The following is an 11,279-nucleotide window of genomic DNA, read 5'->3' as shown; positions in this document are numbered from 1 at the left end:
ATAAAGACACCTACTCCTAGTCCATGGTAGTGGTAGTGTCCTGTATGTGAAAAGACACCTACTCTAGTCCATGGTAGTGGTAGTGTCCTGTATGTATAAAGACACCTACTCTAGTCCATGGTAGTGTCCTGTATGTATAAAGACACCTACTCTAGTCCATGGTAGTGGTAGGGTCCTGTATGTATAAAGACACCTACTCTAGTCCATGGTAGTGGTAGGGTCCTGTATGAATAAAGACACCTACTCTAGTCCATGGTAGTGTCCTGTATGTATAGTCCATGGTAGGGTCCTGTATGTATAAAGACACCTACTCTAGTCCATGGTAGTGGTAGTGTCCTGTATGTATAAAGACACCTACTCTAGTCCATGGTAGTGGGAACTGGCTGCTTGACTGAAGGGGATCTGGGTCACTTTCCTGGGGGTCAAGTCTGGAGACATCTGGAATGTATTTCCCCTGGAAACACACAGAGACACATTATTGTACAGGAGCTGTGAACATTTTCTATTCAAATCCAAGACTGCAGCGAAGAACACACAGTACTGCAGAGAAGAACACACAGTACTGCAGAGAAGAACACACAGTACTGCAGAGAAGAACACACAGTACTGCAGCGAAGAACACACAGTACTGCAGAGAAGAACACCCAGTACTGCAGAGAAGAACACACAGTACTGCAGAGAAGAACACCCAGTACTGCAGAGAAGAACACACAGTACTGCAGAGAAGAACACACAGTACTGCAGAGAAGAACACACAGTACTGCAGTGAAGAACACCCAGTACTACAGTGAAGAACACACAGTACTGCAGAGAAGAACACCCAGTACTGCAGAGAAGAACACACAGTACACCAATGCCAAGGAACACCCAGTACTGCAGAGAAGAACACACAGTACTGCAGAGAAGAACACACACAGTACTGCAGTGAAGAACACCAGTACTACAGTGAAGAACACACAGTACTGCAGAGAAGAACACCCAGTACTGCAGAGAAGAACACACAGTACTGCAGAGAACACCCAGTACTGCAGAGAAGAACACACAGTACTGCAGTAGGAAGAACACACAGTACTGCAGAGAAGAACACCCAGTACTACAGAACACAGTACTACAGAGAAGAACACACAGTACTGCAGAGAAGAACACATTGTGCAGTACTGCAGAGAAGAACACACAGTACTGCAGAGAAGAACACACAGTACTGCAGTGAAGAACACACAGTACTGCAGTGAAGAACACACAGTACTGCAGTGAAGAACACACAGTACTACAGAGAAGAACACACACACAGTACTACAGAGAAGAACACACAGTACTGCAGCGATCTGAAGTGAGGCAAACTCTCCTGTCCTCTGCACCCAAACTGATTAAGTGTAAAACAACTTCCCTAATGAACTGACAGCTCAAATGTCTCGAACGCTTTCTTAATTGACTTTCTTTTAATGAACATAAATGACTAATTACTAATATTCTTCTCTGCCTTCTGTGAGAGCACTGTCCGATAAGGCTCTTTATAAAATCAGAGAATCCAATTAGGCGAAAACCTTTTGATTCGAATGCATATCAGAGGGTAGACAGCCACATGAAATCATCGTCGCTACATGGTGTCTGAAACATCTAACTGAATAGTTGTCTGCTGAATGGAGGAGCCTCCTCGAGGGAAGAAAAGTTAGAAACAGATTATTCAACATGTTGACGCCACTTTTTTGGTCAGACAGATTGAGGGGGTCAGACAGACTGAGGGGGTCAGACAGATTGGGGGTAAGACAGATTGGGGGTCAGACAGATTGGGGGTCAGACAGACTGATGGGGGGTCAGACAGATTGAGGGGTCAGACAGATTGGGGGGCAGACAGATTGAGGGGTCAGACAGATTGGGGGGTCAGACAGATTGGGGGTAAGACAGATTGGGGGTCAGACAGATTGGGGGTCAGACAGATTGAGGGGTCAGACAGATTGGGGGGTCAGACAGATTAGGGGTAAGACAGATTGGGGGGGGTCAGACAGATTGGGGGTCAGACAGATTGGGGGGCAGACAGATTGAGGTCAGACAGATTGGGGGTTCAGACAGATTGAGGGGTCAGACAGATTGGGGGCAGACAAATTGAGGGCAGACAGATTGAGGGGGTCAGACAGATTGGGGGTCAGACAGATTGGGGGGTCAGACAGACTGAGGGGGGTCAGACAGACTGGGAGGGTCAGACAGATTGTCCCGTTGTTGAGCTACCCTCAGTAGCTGGGTTTCCATCCAGATTTTCATGCGAATATTTTTAAAATCCACATTAAGAAAATATAACATTTTCCTGATAATGTTTCCACCAAACTGACTTGTTGTGGATAAACATCAGTACGTGATGATGTAGTGCACATAAAATGTACTTCTTTGTTTTAAGTTTTCATGTACCGAATAAAAATCTAAAGTTCAATGTGTTTCCATTGTATTTTCAACTCTACTGATCAGTTCCTGTCAGAAAGACTGTTTTAAACAGCAAACGTGCCTATTCTGGTCTTAGTATGTACGTACGCTCTAGCCAACAGCTGTGTGGGTAGACTAGTCTACATGATGAGATCATTTATGGATAACAGCGAGAATATCTATATTTGTCAAATCGGCAGTCAAGCGTCGATCATCACGTCACCAGAACAAGACCATAGATATTTATTGGAAAGGAGCATCAAGCTCATCGCAAAGATTTGTATAACTAACCGAAGATAGACCACAGCCTGTTGTGTCAATGGGAGCAATGAATCGTAGTGGGCAGAACAAGCAGAGGAGGTGGGGCAGAGCCAAGGATGAGCTAGGCGAGCCCATTGGTGTGTTCTAGCATGTATTTGCATATTTCCGTTAGGGAACGCCTACTTTGTGAAGTAGGTAAATGGCAATAAGTCAGTTCACCCTTGCACTCCTTCTGAACAACGCAAACAAATATATATATTTGGCAAAGGGCAAAGTCTACTAAACGTAGTCCACTCTGTTCATAACAGATTCTAGTTTTGTGAACAGAAAACTGTATTGAGATTAAATGTTTCATTGATGAGAAAATTTGCAGAATATTGGCCAAAACCCCCACTGATCATTGGACTGGGCTTCATCTCATCACCATATTCAGTAGTGAGCGGAAATGCCAACCGGATGCTTCAGATTTCTACATCCAGTGAAATATTTGACTCATTGTTCTATCCGTGTCATCACCGTGCACTTTAACCACTCCTGTGAAGTTCATCATCATCATTTATTTAATCTGTAGCCTAATAAACTGCATGGTTTACCCAAGTCGTAGTGGGAGGACCACACAACATATCATCGCCTGACTCCAAGTTTACTTTTAAAATGATGCGTACTCTCATCTACTGGTGTCCCCCCAGGGCTCGGTTCTAGGCCCTCTTCTCTCTATACACCAAGTCACTCGGCTCCGCCATATCCTGGTCTCTCTATCACTGCTATGACGATGACACTCCAGCTACTTTTCTCCTTCCCTCCTCCTGACACCCATCTCTGCGTGTCCGGCAGATATATCAGCTTGGATGTCGGTTCAGCACCTCAAGCTCAACCTCGACAAGATAGAGCTGCTCTTCCTCCCGGTTAGTGTTAACTACTTTGGAGCACTCAGACACATATAAATTAAACTAGGGAGGCTGAGAAGCTGTTGTACATCGAAATATTAGAAAACTTTCTGTAGTAGAGAGAGAATGAGTCAAACCACAATGCCTTTGAACAACTCCCTAAAGTATCTGAACGGAACAGTATCTGAACTGAACAGTATCTGAATTGAACAGTATCTGAATTGAACAGTATCTGAACAGTATGTGAATTGAACAACTCTCTAGAGTTACCTAGTCTCCAGACTAAGAGAGTTACCCCTAGTCTCCAGACTAGAGAGGTACCCTAGTCTCCAGACTAACAGAGTTACCCTAGTCTCCAGACTAACAGAGTTACCCTAGTCTCCCGGACTAACAGAGTTACCCTAGTCTCCGGACTAACAGAGTTACCCTAGTCTCCGGACTAACAGAGGTACCTAGTCTCCGGACTAACAGAGTTACCCTAGTCTCCGGACTAACAGTACCCTAGTCTCCGGACTAACAGAGGTACCCTAGTCTCCGGACTAACAGAGGTACCCTAGTCTCCGGACCAACAGGTACAACCTAGTCTCCCAGAGACCTAGTCTCCGGGACTAACAGAGGTACCCTAGTCTCCAGACTAACAGAGGTACCCTAGTCTCCAGACTAACAGAGGTACCTAGTCTCCAGACTAACAGAGTTACCTAGTCTCCAGACTAACAGAGGTACCCTAGTCTCCAGACTAACAAAGTTACCCTAGTCTCCAGACTAACAGAGTTACCCTAGTCTCAGACTAACAGAGTTACCTAGTCTCCAGACTAACAGAGTTACCCTAGTCTCCAGACTAACAGAGTTACCCTAGTCTCCCAGACTAACAGAGTTACCCTAGTCTCTGGACTAATAGAGGCTGCAGATCTCGGTGGGCAGGCCGTCTGGTGTGAAGTGTCTAAGCAGCTCTTTGGCATCCAGCAAGGCTGGGGTGGTTCTCTGGCCCTGGACATCTTTAGGCCCCAGCAGACAGTCAGACAGCTGCCAGACAGCAGACCAAACCTGTGAAGGGATGAGACCAAAGATGAGATGGTTAAACGAGTCACGTGTGAGGAACCAAAGATACCGTCGGTCTCTCTATTCCCATAAGCCACCTTGCTTGCTTTATTGTTGACGGAAGAGAGATGTATGTACCGATGTGAAGAGCATTATTCAAGTTTACCTCAGCTTCTGACGCAGTCCTCTGGAGGTTCTCATAGTTCTGCAGAACACTTCTCTCTGGCCAATCAGCATGTTGGGAGTGTTTAATGAACTCTACATTGGAATGGGAAAATAGTCATTTTTGTTTTATCAGTCAAGGTTTCTAGAAGGAGTCAGTTTTAGAGGGAAGGCAAATACAGTGTATTCAGAAAGTATTCAGACCCCTTGACTTTTTACACATTTTGTTATGTTACAGCCTTATTCTAAATTTTTGTAATTTTTAATCAATACCCATTAATGACAAAGCGAAAACAAGTAAAGATTTTTTTTTGTGCCAAATGTATAAAAATAAAAACAGAAATAACCGATTTACATAAGTATTCAGACCTTTGCTATGAGACTTGAGGTGAGTTCAGGTGCATCCTGTTTCCATTGTTCATCCTTGAGATTTTTCTACAACTTGATTGGAGTCCATCTGTGGTAAATTCAATTTATTGGACATCATTTAGAAAGGCATACACCTGTCTATATAAAGGTCCCACAGTTGACAGTGCATGTCAGAGCAAAAACCTGTCTATATAAAGGTCCCACAGTTGACAGTGCATGTCAGAGCATAAACCTGTCTATATAAGGTCCCACAGTTGACGTGCATGTCAGAACAAAAAAAAAACCTGTCTATATAAAGGTCCCACAGTTGACAGTGCATGTCAGAACAGAAACCTGTCTATATAAGGTCCCACAGTGCATGACAGTGCATGTCATGAGACAAAACCTGTCTATATAAGGTCCCACAGTTGACAGTGCATGTCAGAGCATAAACCTGTCTATATAAAGGTCCCACAGTTGACAGTGCATGTCAGAGCATAAACCTGTCTATATAAGGTCCCACAGTTGACAGTGCACCTGTCAGAACAAAAACCTGTCTATATAAGGTCCACAGTTGACAGTGCATGTCAGAGCATAAACCTGTCTATATAAGGTCCACAGTTGACAGTGCATGTCAGAGCATAAACCTGTCTATATAAGGTCCCACAGTTGACAGTGCCACGTCAGTGTCTATGTCAGAACAAAAACCTGTCTATATAAAAGGTCCCACAGTTGACAGTGCATGTCAGAACAAACCAAGCCATGAGGTCAAAGGAATTGTCTGTAGAGCTCCGAGACAGGATTGTGTCGAGGCACAAATCTGGGGAAGGGTACCGAAACATTTCTGCAGCACTGAAGGCCCCCAAAAAGAACACCATGGCCTCCATCATTCTTAAATGGAAGAAGTTCGGAACAACCAAGACTCTTCCTAGCTGGCCACCCAAGGCCAAAATGAGCAAGGGCCTTGGTCAGGGAGGTGACCAAGAACCCAATGGTCACTCTGAGAGAGCTCCAGAGTTTCTTTGTGGAGATGAGTGAATCTTTCACTGGGACAACCATCTCCGCAGCACTACCCCAATCAAGCCTTTATAATAGTGTGGCCAAAAGGCACCTAAATGACTCTCAGACCATGAGAAACAAGATTCACTGGTCTGATGAAAACGAGATTGAACTCTTTGGCCTGAATGCAAACCTCACGTCTGGAGGGAAACCTGTCACCATCCCCTACAAGTGAAGCATGGTGGCAGCATCATGCTGTGGGGATGTTTTCAGAGACAGGGACTGGGAGACTAGCTAGGATCAAGGAAAGAGAGAGATTCTTGATTAAATTCTGCTCCAGAGCTCTCAGGACCTCAGACTGGGGCGAAGGGTCACCTTCCAACAGGACAACGACCTAAGCACCACAGCCAAGACAACGCAGGAGTGGCTTCGGGACAAGTCTCAGAGTTTCCTTGAATGGCCCAGCCAGAGCCCGGACTTTAACCTGATCTAACATCTCTGGAGAGACCTGAAAATAGCTGTGCAGCGACACTCCCCATCCAACCTGACAGAGCTTGAGAGGATCTGCAGAGAAAAATGGGAGAAACTCCCAAATACAGGTGTGCCAAGCTTGTAGCGTCATACCCAAGACGACTTGAGGCTGTAATCGCTGTCAAAGGTGCTTCAACAAAGTACTGAGTTAAGGGTCTGAATACTTAAGTAAATGTGATATTTATGTTTACATTTATTTAAAAAAAATTAGCAAACATTTCTAAAACCTGTTTTGCTTTTGTCATTATGGGGGCATTATTGTGTGTAGATTGATGAGGGGGGGGGGGACTATTTAATCCATTTTAGAATAATGCTGTAACGTAACAAAAAGTGAAAAAAGTCAAGGGGTCTGAATACTTCCTGAATGCACTGTAAAAGTTACTGAGCTGTGTTACGGGGAGTAAGGAGGGACTGGAACAGCAGAATACCTGTAGTCTTCGTAGTGAGGTTCACCTCCTCTGCTCCACAGGGCTCAACTCTGGGCAGACTGGAGTCTTTAGGCAGGGTAGAGGCTTTAGGCAGGGTAGAGTCATGCATCTTGAGGTACTGTTCTCTGGCCAGGCTGAGCAAGATCTTCAGGTCATTTACTGGTATTGAAGCTGGTTTCTCTGCCTCTTCTCTACGTCCTATACGTCAATATGGAATAACGAGAGTAGTCAGTAAGTAGCCTTGTCCGAGCCAGAAGTAGTCAGTAAGTAGCCTTGTCCGAGCCAGGATGGGCCATAAGGGCTGGAGACTCAGGTTTCTGTAGCGTGAGGATGCTTGATGTTATTGGATGTTTAATACTGGAGGAACCACCTACCTGTCTGGCTGCCACACAGACTGACTTTAATACTGGAGGAACCACCTACCTGTCTGGCTGCTACACAGACTGACTTTAATACTGGAGGAACCACCTACCTGTCTGGCTGCTACACAGACTGACTTTAATACTGGAGGAACCACCTACCTGTCTGGCTGCTACACAGACTGACTTTAATACTGGAGGAACCACCTACCTGTCTGGCTACGATACAGACTGACTTTAATACTGGAGGAACCACCTACCTGTCTGGCTGCTGATACAGACTGACTTTAATACTGGAGGAACCACCTACCTGTCTGGCTATGATACAGACTGACTTTAATACTGGAGGAACCACCTACCTGTCTGGCTGCTACACAGACTGACTTTAATACTGGAGGAACCACCTACCTGTCTGGCTGCTACACAGACTGACTTTTTACTGGAGGAACCACCTACCTGTCTGGCTGCTACACAGACTGACTTTAATACTGGAGGAACCACCTACCTGTCTGGCTGATACAGACTGCCTTTAATACTGGAGGAACCACCTACCTGTCTGGCTGCTACACAGACTGACTTTAATACTGGAGGAACCACCTACCTGACTGGCTGCTAGACTGACTTTAATACTGGAGGAACCACCTACCTGTCTGGCTACGATACAGACTGACTTTAATACTGGAGGAACCACCTACCTGTCTGGCTGCTACACAGACTGGGACTTTAATACTGGAGGAACCACCTACCTGTCTGGCTGCGACACAGACTGACTTTAATACTGGAGGAACCACCTACCTGTCTGGCTCGATACAGACTGACTTTAATACTGGAGGAACCACCTACATGTCTGGCTGCTACACAGACTGACTTTAATACTGGAGGAACCACCTACCTGTCTGGCTACGATACAGACTGCCTTTAATACTGGAGGAACCACCTACCTGTCTGGCTATGATACAGACTGACTTTAATACTGGAGGAACCACCTACCTGTCTGGCTGCTACACAGACTGACTTTAATACTGGAGGAACCACCTACCTGTCTGGCTGCTACACAGACTGACTTTAATACTGGAGAAACCACCTACCTGTCTGGCTGCTACACAGACTGACTTGCTTTATTAAACTATGTCTGGCTAGATATGTTTTTTTGTTGTCAAATAGAATGTTTTCAATAAAATAGCTGGTTAAATAAACTGCAATAAAAATACATTAACTAGGCTCTATTTGGTGGCAATAAAGCTCACTGCAAATGGAAAGAGTGTGCAGAGTACACAGACATTTGAATATACATTCTGTCGTCAGACATGATTCCACTTGAAAATCTTTTATTTTTATTTTTATCTCAACGAGGCTTACCTGGCTGAATAAAGGATGAATAAAATATGATGTTGTACTTACTGGAGGCCACCTCCTTCTAGGACCAGAGTCTGCACCTCGGCCAACTTCCTCTCCTCTGTAGCAGTTGGTCTCCATGGAGACAGGGCAGGGAGCACAGCCAGTCTGTAGTGGTGGAACCTGGGAGAAGAGACCAAGTGGACTGCTTTATCAATCAATTGGCTGAACCCATCTCAATAACATCAGAGAAAAGAGAAACCCGCACACTGCTCTCGCTAGTATTACTTATTTTTTATTAAAGGCCCACTGCAGTCAAAATTCTGTTTTTCCTGTGTTTTGTATGATATTGTACAACAGCTGATGAAAGTAACACTGTAAAAAAGTGTGACGTGTGATCTGTGATATTTCCTGATAGTTGCTGGTTGAAAATACAATCTACACAGGACCTTCTAAATCAGCAGGTTTTGAGTTTAATAAGGTTGAATAAAATAAGTGACATTAGTAAGAGCAGTGTTCAGGTTTCTCTTCCCCCCCCTGATGTAAATCACATTATTCACACCTGAAACAACATAACTCAGACGTGGGAGTTCTTTTTTAGGATGTTCAATAACCTGGTAACGTGGCTTATGAGTTCAAATGAAGTTCATATGAATGGGACAACACAAACGCTATCAAAGGAGACAGGGGAGTTTAATACAAGCACACTGTATTAAGGAGCCAGGGGAGTACAAGCACACTGCATTAAGGAGACAGGGGAGTACAAGCACACTGCATTAAGGAGACAGGGGAGTACAAGCACACTGCATTAAGGAGACAGGGGAGTTTAATACAAGCACACTGCATTAAGGAGACAGGGGAGTTTATTACAAGCACACTGCATTAAGGAGACAGGGGAGTTTATTACAAGCACACTGCATTAAGGAGACAGGGGAGTTTAATACAAGCACACTGCATTAAGGAGACAGGGGAGTACAAGCACACTGCATTAAGGAGACAGGGGAGTACAAGCACACTGCATTAAGGAGACAGGGGAGTACAAGCACACTGCATTAAGGAGACAGGGGAGTACAAGCACACTGCATTAAGGAGACAGGGGAGTTTAATACAAGCACACTGCATTAAGGAGACAGGGGAATACAAGCACACTGCATTAAGGAGACAGGGGAGTACAAGCACACTGCATTAAGGAGACAGGGGAGTTTAATATAAGCACACTGCATTAAGGAGACAGGGGAGTTTAATACAAGCACACTGCATTAAGGAGACAGGGGAGTTTAATACAAGCACACTGCATTAAGGAGACAGGGGAGTACAAGCACACTGCATTAAGGAGACAGGGAGTTTAATACAAGCACACTGCATTAAGGAGACAGGGAGTTTAATACAAGCACACTGCATTAAGGAGACAGGGAGTTTAATACAAGCACACTGCATTAAGGAGACAGGGAGTTTAATACAAGCACACTGCATTAAGGAGACAGGGGAGTACAAGCACACTGCATTAAGAGACAGGGAGTTTAATATAAGCACACTGCATTGGAGACAGGGGAGTTTAATACAAGCACACTGCATTAAGGAGTAGGGAGTTTAATACAAGCACACTGCATTAAGGAGACAGGGAGTTTAATACAAGCACACCATTAAGGAGACAGGGGAGTACAAGCACACTGCATTAAGGAGACAGGGAGTTTAATATAAGCACACTGCATTATGAGACCGGGAGTTTAATACAAGCACACTGCATTAAGGAGACAGGGAGTTTAATACAAGCACACTGCATTAAGGAGACAGGGAGTTTAATACAAGCACACTGCATTAAGGAGACAGGGAGTTTAATACAAGCACACTGCATTAAGGAGACAGGGGAGTACAAGCACACTGCATTAAGGAGACAGGGGAGTACAAGCACACTGCATTAAGGAGACAGGGGAGTACAAGCACACTGCATTAAGGAGACAGGGGAGTACAAGCACACTGCATTAAGGAGACAGGGGAGTTTATTACAAGCACACTGCATTAAGGAGACAGGGGAGTTTAATACAAGCACACTGCATTAAGGAGACAGGGGAGTCCAAGCACACTGCATTAAGGAGACAGGGGAGTACAAGCACACTGCATTAAGGAGACATGGGAGTACAAGCACACTGCATTAAGGAGACAGGGGAGTTTAATACAAGCACACTGCATTAAGGAGACAGGGGAGTACAAGCACACTGCATTAAGGAGACAGGGGAGTACAAGCACACTGCATTAAGGAGACAGGGGAGTTTAATACAATCACACTGCATTAAGGAGACAGGGGAGTACAAGCACACTGCATTAAGGAGACAGGGGAGTTTATTACAAGCACACTGCATTAAGGAGACAGGGGAGTTTATTACAAGCACACTGCATTAAGGAGACGGGAGTTTATTACAAGCACACTGCATTAAGGAGACAGGGGAGTTTAATACAAGCACACTGCATTAAGGAGACAGGGGAGTCCAAGCACACTGCATTAAGGAGACAGGGGA

At 44.9% G+C, this 11,279-nt stretch overlaps 1 protein-coding gene across 1 annotated transcript in view; it reads right to left on the bottom strand.

Annotated features, from left to right (window-relative positions):
• Positions 1–8,651: 8,651 nt before the first annotated feature.
• The window catches only part of LOC115122579 (mdm2-binding protein-like), a 34,824-nt gene continuing 32,196 nt past the window's right edge, over positions 8,652–11,279 (bottom strand). The window contains exons 8-9 of the mRNA XM_065015543.1: positions 8,875–8,946; positions 8,652–8,674 (exon numbers count right to left, since the gene is read on the bottom strand). Coding sequence (XP_064871615.1) covers positions 8,652–8,674; positions 8,875–8,946 — 95 coding nt within the window. The remainder of the gene's footprint in view (positions 8,675–8,874; positions 8,947–11,279) is intronic.

The sequence above is a fragment of the Oncorhynchus nerka genome, unplaced genomic scaffold (assembly GCF_034236695.1).
Source record: "Oncorhynchus nerka isolate Pitt River unplaced genomic scaffold, Oner_Uvic_2.0 unplaced_scaffold_1390, whole genome shotgun sequence".
Taxonomy (NCBI): Eukaryota; Metazoa; Chordata; class Actinopteri; order Salmoniformes; family Salmonidae; genus Oncorhynchus; species Oncorhynchus nerka.
This window is presented reverse-complemented; position numbering and strand designations above follow the sequence as displayed.